We start from the raw sequence: 19118 nt of genomic DNA on the forward strand, positions 1-19118 counted from the left end.
CCCACCCAACGACAACAACATCAAAAACCAAAGAGAAATCTCTCCAGCTCACAAGAGCCTGAGCTTGCTCTTCGTTGCTCTCTTTCCAGTGTTTCGGGGGGGTCACGGCCAAGCTGGGATTGGGGGGTGGTGGTGGTGGTGGGAGTTTGCCCCATGGCTGTGATGGGGGGAGAAGGGGTGGGTGGGGAGTGGGGGATGTGGTGTGGGGTTTTTTTGGGGTTGTGGAGGGTTTTTTGCCAGGTGTTGCTTTACGCAGTGGCTCAGGGACTGTGAGAAAATGGGAAAAAGGGCTTCACTGAGAGGTTCAAATTAACAATTTCTTTGGACTTCGCTCACGGGTCCAATACGTCACTATTGCAAGTTCTGTGTGTGCGGTGGCGATTACACTATTGCGGTTTAGAAGCAATTAGCGGGATCCACTATTGCGAGCTACAAATGCCCCCGACAAGTACCAACACAAACCACAAGGGCGCTAGATATTAATGCCTTAGAAGAGTGCACCAGTCACAAACTCAATCGCATGCCCTATACCGTACGGATGTTTCTTAGTCACTTACCCTCTCTCTCTCAGGTGAGGTCGCTCCATCCCGGGGAAGTTACCCTGTACAGCGTCCTGGATGGGGGGGACAGATCTCCGAGGGGCCAGCTGTATCCTTGGAGGATTCCCCATTTGTCTCCCCAGACCCCGCGGTTTATATTTCCTGACTCGGTGAGGGTGCAGGATTATGCCCGAGTGGATTACACTGTCTGGGATATTTCCCTCTGGTGGTGCCATAGCGAAGTCTCTGTTGCCAATTTGTGATGTCCGGCGCTCAACGTCACGGGAAGGGTGGTGGGATGGGACTTGGGGCATTTTGATTGTTAAGGGCCATTTGGTTTTGGTTGTTCTGTGCCATCTGGAGATAAGCCCGGGCTGAGCTGTTTTGCAGCTCCCCCCAAAGTTCTCTCTGCACAGCCAAGGCACGGCGGGGATGGAGCTGAGTGGGATGGCAGCTCCCTGCCTCTCACCTCTGGTGCTCTGAAACCGGCTTGGCTGGCTGCTCCCACACAGTGTGTTACTGGCTTGCCCAGCAGGTAAAGAACCCAGATTTGGGACACCACTGGGCTGTCTGTAAGGGGTCCTGGGTGGGACTCTTGCAGGCCAGAGGGTGTCTGGGGCAGCCCTTCAAGGATCTGGGGGTCCCCTCTGGTGCCTCTGGGGAGGGTTTTGTGGCTGGAGAGGGCCCAGCTGGTTTCAAGAGGTGCTTCCTCCCTTTCTCCAGCCCACCCAGCTCCCCCGACACCACCACCCCCCCCAGGTTGGTGGGTGCCCGCAGTGCCAGCCTGTCCCACTGGGTCGGGCACTGAGGGGGGCACAGCCCCAGCCACGGGATGGGGGGAGGAACCACAGCACCAGGGATAGAGACCAACATTTTATTTCTTTAACATTTCCCATGGGGGGCACCCCAGGGTTGCGTGGCACCGCAGCTGCTGCGAGGAGGGACTCCAACATCCCTCCCTGTCGTGGTTTGGCCTCAGGCAGCAACAAAGAACCACGCAGGCGCTCGCTCGACTCCCACAGCTGTGGAAAAATCCGCAGAAAAGGGGCAAAACTCGTGGGTTGAAATATTATAATTTAACAGAACAGACAAAGGGAAGAAGAACGAAAAACAATAACACCGGTAAAGGAATATAAGAACGCAATTACAGTACTAAGGCACAGCGCACGGACCACGCCCACACCACCGCACCGCACCCCACCCCCGAGTGGCGACTGACTCCCTCTCCCCGGCTAGCGCCTCTTATAGCTGGGCATGGGTCACGTGGTATGGAATACTTGCCTCCTCTGCCGGCTCCTTGGGCAAATTAACCCCATCCTTGCCGGAACCAGGACACTCCCACAGCTCACCTGGCTCTGGTCGTGATGCTTTTGATGGGGCTCAGCGCGGCCTCTTCTGTGCTACGGACCAAGCGGCTCCAGGTAGGCGACTGCTGCACCGCACTGTGCCGCAGCGTGGGGTGAGGTGGGGGGCTGCGGCACGGGGCTGGGAGCTGCTCCCGTCTCACCCAGCTCCCGGGGTCCTGCAGAGGGACTGGAAGAAGCCAAAGCAAGGGACGATGGATGCGAGAGCCTGGCCGGAAGAGCAGAGCGGTGAGTGGCCCCAGCACCGAGCACCATGCAAACAGCCCACACCCCACGGCAGCCCTGAGCCGGGGCTGTGCCGGGGGCTGCCGGCCGCTCACTCCGTCCCCTCCCTCAGCAGCTTCTCAGCTAGCGGATGAAGGATGGGAGCTCAAGTCGACACAGGAGAAGCAGGGAGTGTGTGGGAGACCCCCAGATCCTGCCCCAGACCCTCAGCCCGTGCCCTGCCCTGCCTGCGCTGGGCAGCTCTGCCCGCCTGCTGAGGAGGGGGTGCTGCCCGCGGGCTCCAGCGGAGGAGACGGTGTGCAGCGGGTCTCTTCTCTCTCCTCCTCTGCAGGGCAACCGAGGAGGCAGCGAGGAGGGAGCACCGGGCCCCACAGGACCCACTGGGCTCCCTGCCAACCATATATCATCTGAGCAGTGATGCCTCTCTCTACCCCCTGCCCCCCCCAAGCCCCCAGGTCCCCCTGCCCTCCTCTGCCGCCTATAGGTCCTAGCAGTGGGGACAGCTCCTTCTGGTCCAGGCACCCCCCGGGCTCCTGGGCCCCCCAAGGGCCACCGCAAGAGCCCCTGCAGCCTGTGCTCGCTGGCCAACTGGGAGGACTGCAGCAGCCTGTTGAGGAGCAGCTCCTCTTCCCAGAGCTCCCTCTACAACTTCCTGGAGCCCTGGCCCAGTGCAGCAACAGAGCCAGTGGTGCTCACACACTCAGGACAACCCTGCTCTCCCATGGCTGCTGGTGGGGCAGTGGGGAAACTGGGGCTGGTCCTCAGCCAGGAGTCTCCACAGGAGCTGCCAGCAGGGACCGAGAAAGAGTGGGTTCCCCGGCAGGGGATGGACAGGACACAGAGGCCCACAGATGAGCACCTGTCCCCCGGAAAGCCCCCAGCCATGGACATGGACAAGGTGGAGTGGGTGCGGGAGATCACCCGTGCTTTCCAGGCCTTGAAGGCAAAGACGGAGGAGTCCTGCAAGACCACGGGCAGGGAGTGTGGCCAGGCAGACCCAGGGCTGTGCAGGGCAGGAAGGTGCCTGCGGCAGGGCTGCGCCTGGCTGTGGGGCTACCTGAAGGGCTGGTGGAGATGCCACTAGCTGTGTCTGCTTCTGCCAGCCCTGCAAGTGGTGACAGCACCAGGCCCAGAAGACCAACAGTGCCCCTAATACTGAGCGTCTGTGGGGTGTGGGGCCAGGAACCCCTCTGGGGTACCCCCTATGTGAAACCTTAAAGAAATAAAATGTTTGTCTCTAGCCCTCGTGCTGTCCTTCCTCCTCCCATCCCACGGCTGCGGGTGCTCCCCTGAGGGAGCAGGCTGCAATCAGCAAGCACTGTGTGTTGAGCTCCCCTGCTCACAGCCATGCTCTGCCGGAAGGCGGCGAGGCAGGAGCAGTCCCCAGCCGACTTGGGCGCAAAAAGGTTCATCTGACTCAGCGGGTGAGGAATGGCCCGTTTCAACTCTGTACCTTTGGTATTCTCAGGTCGGAGGATTTGATGGAGCCAACTGAGAGCGGCAGCATACGCTGTGGGGCTCTGAGCTGCTGCATGGTGCCAGGTCTATCCAACGTCAGGCAGTACGTTCCCAGGAGACGTCACCGCTAACAACTCTTCCGAGGAAGTGGGGCCGTTTCTGTAGTCGTAGCCTGCCTGGAGAAACAGCCCCACGGAGCTAACAGTCTGCTGAGCAGCAAGGGAGCAGAGTCGCTGACTCTCAACCAAGGACTGAAGTACAGCAACCCACTCTATTGCCTTCCCCCTTCGCCCGCTGCCTCCCACAGTTTGGAAGAAACCAACCAGGGAGCTCCAAAGGAGGGAACCCCTCCCCCACTCCCCCAAATCTGCCCAACATCCCCAAACCTCCCTCACGACACGGGACTCCTCCCACACACCTCCACTCCCCACACCGACAACCCTCCCCCTCCCCCAACACTCCAAAAAGCAGCAGTCCTTAGGGCAGACTCCTTAAGCTGACTCCACAGCTACGGCTCCCCGTCGGCTCTGGGGGAGACAAGGGGGCCCCGGGGGTGTCCGTGGGCTTTAAGGGGGTCCCAGGGCTGCCCACGGGCTCCCAGCAATGCCCGTGCCCACCACCCACCCCCGCTTCAGGGGGCCCAGCGCTGACACCCCCCACCCCATCTCGGGGGTACCTGGGGGGGCTCGGCCGTGGGCTGGAGGCGGGCGAAGGGGGCACGGCCGGGCTGACCTGCCGGGGGGGGCTGAGAGCGGAGCCCAGAGCGGAGCCAAGCGCCCGGCCAGGCCGGCCCCGGGCACCCTGCGCTGCGGCCGGGGCTGCCGCCACCTGCGAGGAGCGAGCGGGGGGTGAGGGGGCGGCAGCGGGGGACGGGGGAGCCTGAATCGGCCCTGTCCTCCCCGGGGACCCCCCACTCGGCTCTGTCCCCGCCAAACAGGCCCAGGCCGCCCCCCCAGCCCGGTCCCACCACCCCACAAACCCCCTGAACCTGCCCTGGACACCTCCGCGCCGCCCCCCCGTCTTCCCCGGTACCGACCGCCGCCGCACACCGGAAACGTTCTCCTTCGCGTCCGCCCACCCGCGCATGCGCCGAGGGCCAGACCCGGGCCACGCCCCCCAGCGGGGGGTGGGGCCGCGCCGAGGAGAACGAGGGCCCCTCAGCCCCGCACCACCGCTTCCCTCCGCCCCGGGCACTGCGAGGCCGAAGAAACCAGCCCAGCCCTCCCCAAAATGAGGGGGTGTCGTTGTTGGGACGGACACGACACTGGACATCAAGTTGCAGCAATCCAATTTCTTTATTTAACAAGCAGTGCTTTTTTATATTGTTTTACCCAGGTGCTTATCTATGCATATATTCAGCATTCTACTTTTGCCCGATACGCTCTCCCATCACACGCTGTTCATGCTCTGGTCAGAGCCAGGATGTTTGCCAACCCTTATCTTTTTACTCAGCTCTTCTCAGGACTCCCCAGTCTCTTCAAGGGTACACGGATATCTGCTCAAGGTCAATGTTAAACTTGAATTCTGATCCCTCGGACCAGCTGAGGTTTCCCACAGGGGACAAGAGTCCCCTGGTCCATGGTGCTGCACTGCCTCAGCTAAGCAGCGTTGGGTTCTGTTTGCAGTACAACCTGTGCAAAGTGAGGAAGATCTTCGTGGGCACCAAAGGAATCCCTCATCTGGTCACCCACAATGCCCGCACCATCCGCTATCCAGACCCCCTCTTCAAGGTGAATGATATGGTCCAGACTGACCTGGAGACAGGCAAGATCACAGATTTCATCAAGTTTGACACAGGTGGGTCTTGCATCCCATGTGGCAGTTCCCCACTGTGGAGAGCAGTACAGGAGTTAAGTACAAATGCCAAACAGCTTTTCTCTAAAATAAAGAAGCAGTGGTGGCAGTCTTGGGAAAGGGGTGGTTTCCCAAGAAACCACCTGGAGCAGGGTTTCCTCCCGTGTAGGAGGCGTTTGGCATAGGGACTTGGAGGGATTCCAAAAGCAAGCAGGCACCAGGTAAAAGCAATGAGCTGGTGGAGGAGTTGCTTGAGTCTTGAGACCAGAGAGCTCTTTGGCTCCTCGAAGTGTGCCAGTGTTCCTGTGGGACATACAGGTGTCCCCAGGTGCTCTGGTGGCCGCTCCGTGGGCCAGTGTGGCCCTGTCGCTGCCCTTCTCCAGTGGTGCTCCTCAAGGAGCCAAGCGGAAGGCCTTCACCATGGCTCCTGGTGCCAGCTCTTCTCACACCTGTATTCCGTGCCAACTTGGGCCATACTGGAGTGATCACCAACCGGGAGAGACACCCCGGGTCATTCGACGTGGTTCACGTGAAGGATGCCAATGGCAATAGCTTTGCTACCAGGCTCTCCAACATCTTCGTTATTGGCAAAGTAAGGCTGCGTGGGCACAAGGCGGGTGGGTGCTCTCCTAGCTCCCCAGGGCTCGGTGCTGGGGCCGGTTCTGTTTAATGTCTTTATCAACGATGTGGAGGAGGGGATCGAGTGCAGCCTCGCTAAGTTTGTAGAGGACACCAAGTTGGGTGGGAATGTTGATCTAGTGGTGGGTAGGAAGGCTCTACAGAGGGATCTGGACAGGCTGGCTGGCTGGGCTGCAGGCAATGGTATGAGTTTCAACAAGGCCAAGTGTCAGGTCTTGCACTTGGGTGACAACCCCGTGCAGTGCTACGGGCCTGGGGAAGTGTGGCTGGAAAGCTGCCTGGCAGAAAGGGACCTGGGGGTGTTGGTCTATAGCCATCTTTCTCCTGAGATGGGCCAGGCACAGACAAGCATTGGGGGAAAATTGTCATCTTTTATTGGCCTCAGAAAGCCTCCATAGCCGAGCGGAGGCTGGCAGCACGATGTCCTCAGGGCAGATGAATGTCTGGGGCGCTGTCCATGCACCCATCCTTCGGTTGCCTGGATGCTGTGCAGGCTCAGGGCCAGATGCCATCTCTGGGGACCCGCCTGGCACTGGCAGCAGGACACTACCGTTCTTTCTGTCCCGCTATGCAGGTACAGCGGAAAGCCCTGCGCAGAGCCCTGAGCGCCCTCCTGAAGAAGGAGGGCCGTCGCTGTCGAGCCGGGGTGTGTGGCAGGGCCACGATGCCTGCGGGGAACAGAGAGCTGTAGGTGAGGGGCTGGGCAGGCAACGGGCAAGCCGCTGCCAGCCCCCTGCCACCAAGGCGGTTCCCCAGGGAGGGGTGGCCACAGCACGGCCAGTCCCCGTGTGTGCAGTGCTGCCGACCTGCCCTGGGTGCCGCTCGCCGGGATGAGCAGCACCCAGCCAGGCCTGCCCTCGGCTCAGGGACCTACCTGGGACATCCTCCGGCACGTCCCTGCAGCCGCAGGAGGGCTGTGCGCTGCCTGGATGCTCGGAGAGCGCCTGCAGGGGAAGAGCAAGAGCAGAGGTAGGGGAGGGAGGGGATGTCAGCGGGAGACCTGGAGGACACCAGGCATCTCCCTGCTACACACAGCCCGGGCGCTGCGCCTGCCTTTGGCAACTCAGGATGCCCGGTGCTGGCCACGTGCGCCTGGCTCACCTGGTGCTGAGGTTCCCGAGCCACGGGAGAAGCTGCTGCACCTCCCTGGTCGTCTGCAGCTGGGGCGACAGGGGCTGTGCTGGCCTCTACGTGAGGCTCTGCAGCCAAGAGACGCTCGGTGTCTTGGTGTGCTGCAGGTGTTCTCGCAGCCCTCTCTGCATCCGCGCGCTGTGCCTGCTCCTGCTGGATCACAAGCACAGCACCGGCCACGGCCTCCCGCACAGTGTGCCAGGCAACGTTCTGCAGAGCCTCCTCATATGCTGTGGGGCTCTGCGGGGCAGGTGCCTGGCTCTCTGCCTCTTCTGCTGGGGCAAAGTGGGGTGCGCCAACGTCTGCCGGAGCGTTTTGGAGCACTGAAGCAGCCACTTCATCCTCCTGCGCTGCCGGGGAGACAACAGCTGTGCTGTCCTCTCCATGAGCCTCTGTGGTCACCGGACCCTCGGTGCCCTGAGGTATTGCCGGTGTTCTTGCTGCCTGTTCTTGTTGGAATACAAGCACAGCGCTGGCCACAACCTCCCTCACAATGCACCAGGCTGCGTCCTGCAGTGCTGCCTCGTAGCCTGCGGGGTTGTGTGGGGCAGCTGCCCGGCTCTTTGCCTCTGCTGCTGGGGCCTGCTCGCCAAAGGCAGAAGCTGGCTCCTCTGCCTCCTCTTGTGCCACAGGAGCGAGAGGTGTGTGCTGCCCCTCTTCCTCATGAGCTCCGGCCAGGCCAGAAGCTGTTGGTTCAATGTCCCTGGGACCATAGCTGGGACTTTGCAGATCCCCAGCTCTGTCTCCGGTCCCCTCTGTGTCCATGCTGCTGGGCCAGCCAGGCCCCTCCTGAGGACTAGAGTGGGCATCCTGGAAGAGCTCCTGGACCAAGGAGTTGTTGACACAGATGCTGGGGATGTTGATGTCTTCCCCCTGGGTCAGCTCTTTGTCCCTGTCGTTCTGACACTCCTCCTCGGCCAAGGCCTTTTCCTCTGGGCAGTCCCGCTGACACTGCAGGCTGGCATTCCTGAGCTGGGCCAGACTGTGCCCGGTGCGGGCCAGGAAGCTCCTCCCCAGCTCCTCCGGAGCCTGCATCTTGATGGATAGGATGTCGAGATGCTCTGCAGAAGCCTGGTGGTGCACCCCCGGTGATCTCTTGTAGAGGTCGCACCTGATCCACATCGCCCACATTGCTGGGTTGTGCTCCGCTGCGTGTCCCCAGCACCCCGGCCTCATATGCTGTCCCCGGGCAGCTGGTGCAGGGCCCCTGACGGCAGCATCAGTGTCCCCCCCATGCATGGGGATCAGGCGAGAGCTGAGCTGCAGGAGCCTTGCTCCCATTGACACCTGGACCTCGTCTGTTCTTGCTGTTATTGACAGGGCCCTGTTACGTGCCCAGTCCCACGGTGCCACTGCCTGCTGGCTGTGACTCCAGCTCCCACGGAAAACCTTGCCTGGGACCTCACTGGTGAGGCACGGAGCTGTCCCCTTCACAGCTGGTGTATAGGCCGCAGGGCTCTGCGTGGCAGGCCTGAATCTCCTGACCCTCGCAGGTCTGCCCCGCTCACCGCAGGTGCCCCGAGGAGGTGGGACTGGCTGTCGGTGTCTGATGGCTGCACTGTTGCTGGCCGTGTCCCATGCCCCGGCAGAAGGTGCAGCGGGTGCTGCTGGCAGAGCAGGCAGCCTGCAGCGGGTGCTGTCAGCTGCTGGTAGCCGAGCTGCGGGTGCGTATCTGGGTGCCGCTGCCCGCCCGGGCAGAGTCTCCAGTTTCTCCACGATGCTGGGCAGTACCATCGGGTTGCAGGGCAGTGCCTCCATGTGTGCCACGCTGTCTGTCTGCAAAAGAAGCTGAGGAGAGAGGCTGTGAGACGGTGGCCCTTGCCCCCCTTGTAACAGCTGGAAGAGCTCCTGTGGCCGGGCTCCCCCACCAGCCCCCAGGGCAGCGCTCAGCCCCACAGGCAGCTGCCGCCCTGTTCCCACAGCCGGCTGGGAGAGGGCTGGTCCCTGCAGGAGCATCCCCGGCATGCCCAGGCAGCCTGCTGGGCATGGCACAGGGGGTCCAGCTTGCTACAGGGGCCGAGCCCGCCTGTCCTCTCCTGCACCTCCCACCTGCCCGTTGGCAGCTCCCCAGGGTCGGGAAAACATTCAGCCCCGTCTCTCGCAGGTTCCCTACCTGTGCGTGGCGACTCCCAGCGGCCTGCAAGCTCTCTGGGCAGGGCAGCTCTGGCAGCCTGACCCCGTGGAGGGACGAGGCCGGGCTCTGCCTGCCCTGCGGCGCTGGCGTTGGTGGCCTCTGGCCCACCTGCGGGCAGAAGAAGGAGAAGGCATGGGATGGAGGTGGCTGCCTTGGCACAGTGGCCCCCAGAGTGCCATCCAGCCCGGCCTCGGCACCAAGGCAGCTCAGTGTGGCCCCGTCCCACCAGCAGCCTCTCCCTCCTGCCCTATCCCTCACCTGGCGCCTCTTCTGCAGGCTCGGCAGCCCCTTGTTGGGCTGAGATGGCATATTCGCCTCTCTGTCCATGGGCGTCTTCGGCGTCCTGTGCCGTAGAGCTGCCGTGGGCACCCAGGGGAGATGCTGCCTCCTGAGGCAGGTGCTCTCCTGGGAGTGGGCACCCCAGGGCTCTGGCCCCTTCTATACCCCACGGTCACTGTGGCCACCCATGTCACAATGGCCGCTGGGCATGATGCGGTGCCCCCATCACAAAGCGCTGGCAGTTGCCGTGGTGATGCCCACGCCCGTGACCGGCTGGGACCAGCTGGGACTGGTTGTGCCATGGCTCCGAGGTGGCCATGCCTGGCATGGGTCAGCCCCTGCTCTCCCCTCAGAGAGCCCCTGGGAGGCCCGAGCCAATGCCTCCTGCACAGCTCGGTGCCAGCGGCCTCTGCAGAGCTCAGACCTGGGTGCCTTCAGCAGCTCGGAGTGCCACCGCCCTGGGCCTTATCCCCCGGCATTGCTCCTGTCCGGCTCCTGGAGGTGTGCCAGCATTCCTGCGGGACATGTAGGTTGAGCCTGGTGGCTCTATTCATGGTCTCCATCCCTCTCCCGGTGCTGTCAGGGGTCTTTGCCATGAAAAATTGGAATGAAAACTATGGGAATTAATGAGCTATCTCCAAAACCTGTGGCAATGGTTTGAAGTGCCTCCTCTCCAACTGGCACATCCTTCTCCTGGGTGCCATCCAGACTCCTTTTGAAAGTGTTATCTACATCTTCATCTTCCTCTGGACCCCTGTCCTGGATCCCCATGGCACTCCCTTGGGCATCAGCTTCCCACTGTATCACCTGGCCATCTCCCAGAGGTACCACCTCCAGCCTGTCCACCTCCTCTCCCTTGCCAGCCTCCTGGTCTTCTGCCTTTTCATGCTTGCCTTCTCCACCAAGCCCAGCCAGGAGCCCTGCTGAGTCCTTCCTCAACTTCCTCCTCATTGAACTCTACTGTGGGCTCTACTTCCCGGCCATTGGTTTGCTCTGATGGAAAGTAGTGCCTGAGAAGGATGACCTGGGGGTGATGCACTGGTTTTGCCTCCCCTTGAACTTACTGGCCTGTCTGGATCTACTGGCTCTCCATGACAGCAACCATCAGACAGGCACCAGGAGCATGTTCTGTGTCTGCGCAGCTGTCGCACTGCTGGCTGTTGGCTGCCTCTTTGCCCTCAGCTGCCACAATGCTGAGCTCTGCACTGCCGGACAAGCTGATGCCGACACCACACGTGAGCTGTGATGGGGTCCTGCGACGGGTGTCACCCCCCTGAGGGACCGGGAAAGGGTCATGGGGACACCCTGACCCGCTGCTACAGGATGAGTGGCCCCCCCTGGGTGGCTGGTGACCCCCAAAGCATCCTTGTCCCCAGTGCCTCTGTGGTGGCAGGGGGGGTTGGAAGCATGTGGGGAGGTGTATTCTCCCTATTTAAAAAAAGAAAAAAAAGGTGTTTCTGCAGATCCCCAACCTTCCTCTGCATGTTTTTTTTGGGGGGGGAACCTACTCCAGATCTGCCCCCTGCCCAGCACGGGGCTCTGTGCACGTGCGAGTTGCACTGTGGATCCGCGTTGTCCCACGCAGCGGTGCCGGAGTCAGGCTCACACGAGTGTTCCTGGTACACGGGGCGCCTCTGTGCACACCCGCTGTTGTGTTGCACAATCGCCCCTGGTGCAGGGTGGGGGTTCCGTGAGCACCAATGCTTCTGTTGCACAATGGTCCCTGGTGCACGGGGGAGTTTCTGCGTCCACAGACACCACACGAACACGCGCCGGCACCACGCTCCGCCCGTTCTGCTCCCGAGCCCTAGCGGCTCTGCCCCGGGCAGCGCGGTACAGCGGGGACGGCGTGAGGCGTCGTGCGGATGCACACCCCAAGGGAATGGCACGGGGACTACAACTCCCGCGTGCCCCGCGCCGCCAGCTGGCCGAAACCGCACTCGAGGCTGCGAGTGGGGCTCTGTGTGTGTCAGAGTGGGCGATGGTGTCATTTGGGGCAGCCCAAGGTCACCGGGGGTGGGGGGTGGGGGGCAGTGCTGCGGTGGAGGAGCAGGTGAGTGGGGGATGGGGAGGGTCACACGGAGGTCGCTCCAAAAGAGGTGGGTCACAGCCCCAAAATGTCTGGAAGTTCATGGGGGGATTAAATACCATTAAAACCTGTGAATGTGGGTGTGAGGCACTGAAATGGAGAAAAAGCCCTTATTTTAATCTGTGTTGATAAATGAGCATTCATTTATGTATATCGAAGGAGTTCAAAATAAAAACCTACTCTAAAAAAAAATATCTACTCTATTATATAGGAGAAAGGTTAACAAAACTGCCACCTTAGATTTCTGGAGGGCAAATTTTAATCTATTCAGAAGACTGCTAGACAGAATCCCTTGGGAGGATGCCCTGATGGATACAGGAGTCCAGGAAGGATGGACATACTTCAAGAAAGAAGTCTTAAAGGCACAGGAGCAGGCTGTTCCCATGTGCCGAAAAACAAGTAGGCGGGTGTCCTGGTTTGAGAGACACAGGACTAATTTCTCTTCTAACACTTGGGAAAAGTGCACTTTCAGAAGACTCCAGTGTCTGAATTTGTGAAAATATTGACTTTACAGCCAGCTATGGTGTGTGGGTCTCAAGGTCTCAGCGTTTTCGAGCTAGCCAGGTGCAGGGATGAGGAGGAGCGAGACCCGGGCACTTGACCCAAGCTGGCCAACAGGATTATTTCATACCATCAACGTCACACTCATTATAAATTAGAAAGTTTGCTGCGAAGTGCTCTCTCTCTCTCCCTTGATGGCTGCCATCCTGAGAACTTCGTGCCCTGGTGCCGGAGCCCTGAGGCCTTCCCTTCCTCCTGAAGCCGTAGCGCTCGCAGTGTCCCACATTAGCTGTCCACTGCTGGGAGTGCACAGCTTCCTACTGATAGAATTGGCTGAGTATAGTCTTTGCATATTCTGTACTGGTGTCGGGATCAATATCAGTTCTTTAGTGCTGTTAATGTTAATTATCTAATCTTATTCTATTAAATCTGTTTATAGTTCATCTCTCGGGTTTTCTTGTTTTTCCCAATTTCCCTTTCCCAGGTGGGGAGGGGTCATCGGGTGATAGAATGATTGTCTAAATGACAACAAATTGTTATGGGTCTCTCAAACCATAACACTCCTGAAGACACCATTGCAAACTGAAATTAACATCACCGTGCACCAGTTATTCTTTATGTTGTCTCTATTTTTTCAGTCTTTCCCTGTCTGTTTTGTGCTGGGGTTTTGTCTTTCTGGTGGCCAGAAATGGCCTTGTCATTACAATTCTCAGAGAAGGACTGGCAGTGTAACGTGCTCTTGTTGTTGTTTCCCCAGCATCATCTTTTTGCCACTCCAGCATCTTTTTGGTGGAAAGAACTGACCTGGAAGCACTGATTGTTGTGGAAAGGTAAACTTGTAGTGTGACTGTTTGGTGGTATTGTTTCTTGTGTAACTCTGCTTTTCACATGGCTTCTCTCAGCTAGTGAATGCTTTAAGTGAAATGCTACTTTGTTTATGTTTCCAAATTGATGTACTGAAGGTGTTGGGTTGGAATGTGTTTTTCTGCACAACCTAGAGTTTTGGGGAAAAGAGCAACAAGCTTTAAGATTTTGATCCTTGCGTGTCACAAAGTGGCAATGTGGCTTTGAAAAACTGTTCTATGGGACTCTAATAAAAGAAGCAGCAACTTGGAACTTGGTGTTATTTTAATCAGTCTTTAATCAGTCTTACCCCGGCAGAAAACACTCATTCCCTCCAAGAAGCAGCAGAGGTTTCTAGTATGAGCCGGGCCTCTGCTTCCCAGCATGAAAAGGTCAAGATTGGTGAAGATACGGCGGCCTTGTGGAAGGAAAGGGAAAGGTACTGGAAGCAGAGGAGCCGCAGCAAGGCAGCGGGGCTGCGTCTGGGGGCCTCTTCCCGCTCTTGCCCTCGGCATCCCGTCGGGGCGGGAAGAGGCGGACGCCTCCAGCGGCGCCTGTGCTGTCGGCACCGGTGACTCGGGGCCCGATGCTCCTGGCTGCCGCCGTCAGTGCCACCGGCCCCGAGCTCGCTGGCGGGAGCAGTCGGGGCGGGAAAAGGCTTCTGCGTTGCTCCTCTTGCGCAGACGTGGCTGTGCTACTTACCCGCCCCGACGGGGGCTCCCCCGGCCGGGGGCTGCCCCTCCTGCCGCCGCCTGTGCCGCTGCGCTGCGCTGCGCTGCGGGGGCTGCTCTGGGCGGCCCCTCGGGCTCCTTTCGCTCCGCATCGGGCAACCTGCGGCGCTCGGTGACTCCCGGGCGCAGCCCCACAGGGCTCTGCCCGCCCCGCGGTGGCCCCACCGCCCTCCCAGCGGGGGAGAGGGCGGGTACGGACGGGACGGTGTGTGCGGCACAGAGCCCGTGCGGCGGGGCCCGGGGCAGGCAGGAGGGGGGGATGGCCGCCGGGACGGAGCCGGCCCCAGCCCAGCCCAGCCCCGGGGCTGCCCCGACGCCCGGACAGCGGGGACCCGAGGGACACCGAGCGGCTGCCCCGGACCGGCCGGGACCTCGGGGCAGCGCAGGAGGGGAGCGCCCCGCGGCCGCCTCCCGGGGCGGCTCGGCCCCTCCGCCCGCCGCTCCTCTGCCCGCCCTGCGCCAGCCCGGCCCCGCCGCCGCGCTCGGGGACGGCCCTGACCGGCCGAGAGGGGCCGCGAGATGACGAGCCGATCCGAGCGGGGCCGAGTGTTGCCGAGCGGAGCCGAGCGGCAGCCGGTACCTCTCGCCACAGCCGCTGGCGAGACCTGGGCGTTGCCCGGGCAACGGCGGGAGGCTCAAACGCGCCGCAGCGGAGGGAGCGGCCGGTGGCCGAGGGAGCCGCTCCGGGGCCGGCCCGCTCCGCGGCGGAGCGCAGCGCAGCGGCGGGTGTCGTCCCGCAGGGCCGCAGCCACCCCCGGCCCTGTACCGAGCAGCCAGAGCGTGGGGCGGCAGGGGCCTGGCCGGGCGTCGCCGCCCTGCCGGCTCAAGAGGTGAGCTCGGTCGGTGGCCGTCGCCCTCCGGGAAGGAGCTCGGCTGTGGCATCCGCCGGCAGAAAGCCGTGTCCGCTGCGCTCGGCAGGATGGATGTGGCGGCCCAGGCGGAGCTCCCAGGAGAACCCGCAGCCGGCCAGGCCGCAGGGCGAGGCGGGGCCTGTCCCTGCTGAGGGGCGGCAGCGGGGAGAGCAGCCGTGAGGGGGGAGCAGGGGGACGGTGCGCTCGGCCTGGCGGCAGAGCCGGGGGGGAAGGAGAAAGGCTGAGGAGCAGCCGGGAGCGTGAGTGAGAGAGAGAGGGGCCGCTGGAGCCACGCTCTGCCCTCCCGGAGACGGGGACGGGAACAGAGGACCCGATCTGCCGGGCAGACCCTCCTCTTGGGGAAGTCTGCTGCCCCCCCGGGCCCGGGTTAAGGACGTCACTAGGAAACTTCCCGGCCTGGTACGGCCCTCGGACTATTGCCCAGCGCTGCTCTTCCCTGTGGGTGGCCACGAAGCCACAATGCGTAGGAGACATCAGAGAGTGTCCTGTACAACCCCAGGACGCAGGGACACCCTGGGCATCTCTGCGGGGTCATGGCTGCTCGACTGCCCCAGGCTGTGGCCCGAGTCAGCGCACACTTACTCAGGCTGGAGTCTCTGCAGCTGGGCTGCTGCTGCCATCTCCTCTGCTGGGAGAGGCTTTCCAGCCTTCCTCCACCTCTGGCTGACCTCCTTTCTCCTGGGCTGGGCTGGAGGGTGGGGAGTCCAAGTGCCTGCAGTGCCGAGTGCCTGCCAAGGAGGAGATGCTCTCAGCAAACCAGACAGCAAACAGAGGTGCCCTTTCCCAGAGGACCTCCTGAAAGGAGCCTGCAGCGGGACCTGGGAGCCGGGAGACTCGGCACCGCGTGCCCGTCCTCACGGATGGCGGCTGCTTTGCCCCTCGCACCCTGCCACCCACCTCTCCTGCACGGGGCTGAGCAGGCAAAGCCCTGCCCTGCAGCTGGGGGTCAGTCGTGCTCCCACCCCCACAGACCTGCCACCCCGAGTGCCGCGACAGAGAGGGTGGCTGCTGTCTCAGCGCTGTCAATGGCTGCCTGTACCTGGGGCGGCTGTCAGTCCTCCCCTGCAGGCCAGGCTTCCCACGCCCCCCATTCGGCCCTCGCTTGTTCCTGCCGCTCCTGTCACGGCATCTTCAACCCGTCCCACTCTGCAGACAGCTCCTGACCTCCTGGAGGGCAGGGAAATGCAGCAGGAGGCAGGATTAGTCTTGGCTCCTGGAGGGGCTTCCTTTGGCTCTGACCCGTGTTGGTGCCCCTGCCTCAGCCGCTCGGTCGGCAGCGCTTTGCCCCTGACAGATCAGGGGCCGTGGAGTCATGCCAGGCTCCTCAAGTCCTGGCAAAACACAGCAGAGTGACCAAGACCTCCACTGCCAACCACCTGGAAAGGACTCGCACATTTCCCATAGCCCCTGTCCACAGTAAGGTTTCCCTGACCACTCAGGGGGCAATAAAAGGCAGGAAGGGCACGCAGCACCTTCCTTGTCGTGAAGCAGATCTGAAGGAGGTGACAATGAACGCAGGCCAAGGGATCCTTTCAGGATGGCTCTCTGCACAAAGAGGCCTTTGCCGAGTCTCAGACAGCACAGCAGTTAAAGCAAGGCAGGGCACGTACCTGCAGTGCTCTCTTGCAGTTTTCAGAGGATGGGAGGGCCACGGTGGGCCTGGCTGGAGGAGCTGGCTCCTGCCTGCCCACCTCCTTGGTCCTGGGGGAGCTGCCTGGACACGGGGGGAGCGCACTGCAAAGAGACACCAGGAGGAGGCGGCATGAGCACGGGGCAGGTTGGCCTCCCGTGTGCATCTGGGATCAAAGCTTCCCAGGCTGGCAGAAGAAGCGGGGGAGGTGGGGCCGTTTCCCATGGCAAGGGGGGATGAGCCCTGAGCCCCTTCAGGAGGATGGGAGAGGACGGCACCTCAGGTCTGCTGTAAGGGCAAAGTGATGCGGGGTGCACTCAGCATCTGCCGTCTTCCCCACTCAGAGGCCTGCGATGAGGCAAACAAGCTCATGAAAACCATATGGCACGTGTTGGGGACCTCCAGAGTCCCTACAGCCACAGTGTCCAAAGGGGATGGCTCTCCTGCATGGCTGCAACTTAAACCTGGAAAGCAAATGATGACACAGGCTTGAAGAGGGCTGATCCCTACCCTCTGCAGCTCCCCAGCACTAGTCCTCCTGGCTGTCATGTGAGGCGTGGCATCCCTCTCCCTTTGGGGCCATGCACGCCTTTTATTGGCAATCTCCCCCCAACACCAGAAAACTTGCCTCTCTGTGTCCTCTCCATCTGCACTTGGTTCTCTCTGCTGGCAATGACGGCAGGCTGGCTGCGAGAAATGCGATCACGATGTCCAGTCACTCCAGGAGAATACAAACGCAGCCCAAACTCAGCATTAGTTAAACAGAAAGCAGTCCCTTCAGGACTGATCCCTGACTCGACGCCTAGTGTTGAGCCCCTACAACGCGTGCTCCTAAGCAGGAGCTGGCAAGCCACCCGCTCGCTCGCTCGAGGGCTGCACAAGAACCGCACTCACTTTGGGAATGCGTGGGGAACAAGCAGCTTAGCTCCAAGCTGACGGCCACAGTGCAGCAGCCCTCCCTCGCGCTTGCTGCTTGCCCTCAGCTCAGGGAAAAGGGATGCTCTTTGCAGCTCCCTGCCCAAAACTCCTCTCCGACGTGCTCCTGCTCTGCCTGTCAGCAAGGGTCCCCCAGCACAGCCCCGCTGCCTCCCGACCCCGCTCCTGGCTGTGCAGCAGATCTGAAGGGAAGCAGTAGGGAGCCCCTCAGCAGTGCCCAGGCCTCGCCGGAAAGTCCTGGCAATGCTGCTTTGCTGGGGTGACCTCCCTGTGCCATCAGCCTGCGTCACGTGAAGGTGTGTTATGACACCTGCAGGGAGGGGGCACAGCTGGGTAGAGAGGAAATAGGTTTCCCATCTTGTCCTGGGAATCAGCGATCCCCTTTTTCCCCAGTCCTTTCCCAAAAATCCCAACTGCCCCCTGCACCAGTATGTCTCTGCCGCTGGCAGCCCGTCCGGGCAGGTGGGGTTTAGGGGTGGGCTGCGGCTGGGCAGTTACAAGAGAGGGCATCGAATGCCTCTGGGATGCATCGGCCTCTCCAGCATGCTCCAACACTCCTCTCTGCTGCGTGTGGCTGCTGCGGCAGGAGTAGGATGGGCTTTACGGCAATGCTTTTGCCTGGGACGGAGTTAGTTTGCTCCACAGCAGCCTAAATGGTGCCCTGTTTTGGATCCGTGACCAAAACAGTCCTGATAACACAACGCAGTTTTAGCTGTCGCTGAACAGGGCTTGCACAGCAGCAAGGCCTTCTCTGCCTCTCGTGCTGACCCACCAGCAACTAGCCTGGGGGTGGGCAAGAAGCTGGGAGAGGACACAGACGGGACAGCTGACCCCAACTGACCAAAGGGATATCTCACACCATAGGACGTCGTGCTCAGCCATAAAAGTTGGGGAAAGATAGAGCAAGGTGTTGGGGGAAGGTCTCTTGAAGGCTATGGCGTTTGTCCTTCCAAGTGACTGTTATGCGTGATGGAGCCCTGAACATAATGAGTAGCAAAAGGTGCAGTTGCTCTAAATTTTGGCATCTGCTGTCATCTCAGTTGGACAAAGGAATTTCCCAACAACCTCCAAGGAGATGCCCCTAGATGTTGCCCCGTCTCTCAGAGTTGCTCCCTTAGAGCTTGCAGTTCCCTGCACGTACCCTGGACCAACTCAGTACCTCCCATGTCACCAGGTGTTTGTGTCTGAGCAGCTCACCACTGCCCTCCACCTCCAGTCATTAGCAGCAGAGCCCAGACAAGGAGCTCCCACCAGGGCGGCTGTGTTGTGCACACCTGAGCTGAGGCAAGAGGAATCCCACCTCCTTTGATGTATATGTAGTGTGCATGGGAGGGAACCGAGTTCCTTCCTGTCCCCAGGACTGAAAACACCAGAGGAGGTGCCTCAATTGACTCAGCTGAATCCCTTCCCTTCTCAGGGGTAAAGGAGATCCCTCCCTGGCACTGTCCAAGTGTCCTGCCTAACGATGGGACAAGGCAAGACAATTCTCACGCCCAGCTGCTTTCCTGGAAGGAGAAATGACACTGCTGGAAAGAAGCCTTTGACCCCGGCTGAGAAAGGGAACATCAGTGATTCCTTCTGAAAAAGGAGCAAGGAGACAATTCTGAGAGAATGAGGTAACTTCAGAAGGTGGCCACCCAGAAAACCAATAAGAAATCAAGAGACCACCAACCAGAATGAAGCGATTGCACTTGGGCATTGGGTGATGGGCGGTATTTTCTGGGGAATCTGTCTGTAAGGGTATAATTGGGGTGCGCAATCTGCAGTAGGGGTCCCTCCCTGGAGGCAACAGCTTGAACTGCTCTGCGTGTCGGGTAAATAAACCACCGAGTTACTCAGCAGACTGGCGACTCGTCTTCTGCGAGGGGCAACATGGGGCTGAGCCCTGTTGGGGTGGCACACACATAATTCCTACCACAGTCTCGCTGGCGGCTGCGTAATTCCTGAAACAAC

General features: G+C 60.8%; 1 protein-coding gene across 1 annotated transcript in view; it reads left to right on the forward strand.

Moving 5' to 3' along the window:
- Positions 1-2101: 2101 nt before the first annotated feature.
- LOC309682468 (electroneutral sodium bicarbonate exchanger 1-like) overlaps positions 2102-19118 on the forward strand; it is a gene marked incomplete at both ends in the record, with an annotated part of 119314 nt that continues 102297 nt past the window's right edge. The window contains one exon of the mRNA XM_082496558.1: positions 2102-2131. Coding sequence (XP_082352684.1) covers positions 2102-2131 — 30 coding nt within the window. The remainder of the gene's footprint in view (positions 2132-19118) is intronic.

Source organism: Vanellus vanellus (genome assembly GCF_965231255.1).
Source record: "Vanellus vanellus genome assembly, chromosome: 29".
NCBI classification, from domain to species: Eukaryota; Metazoa; Chordata; class Aves; order Charadriiformes; family Charadriidae; genus Vanellus; species Vanellus vanellus.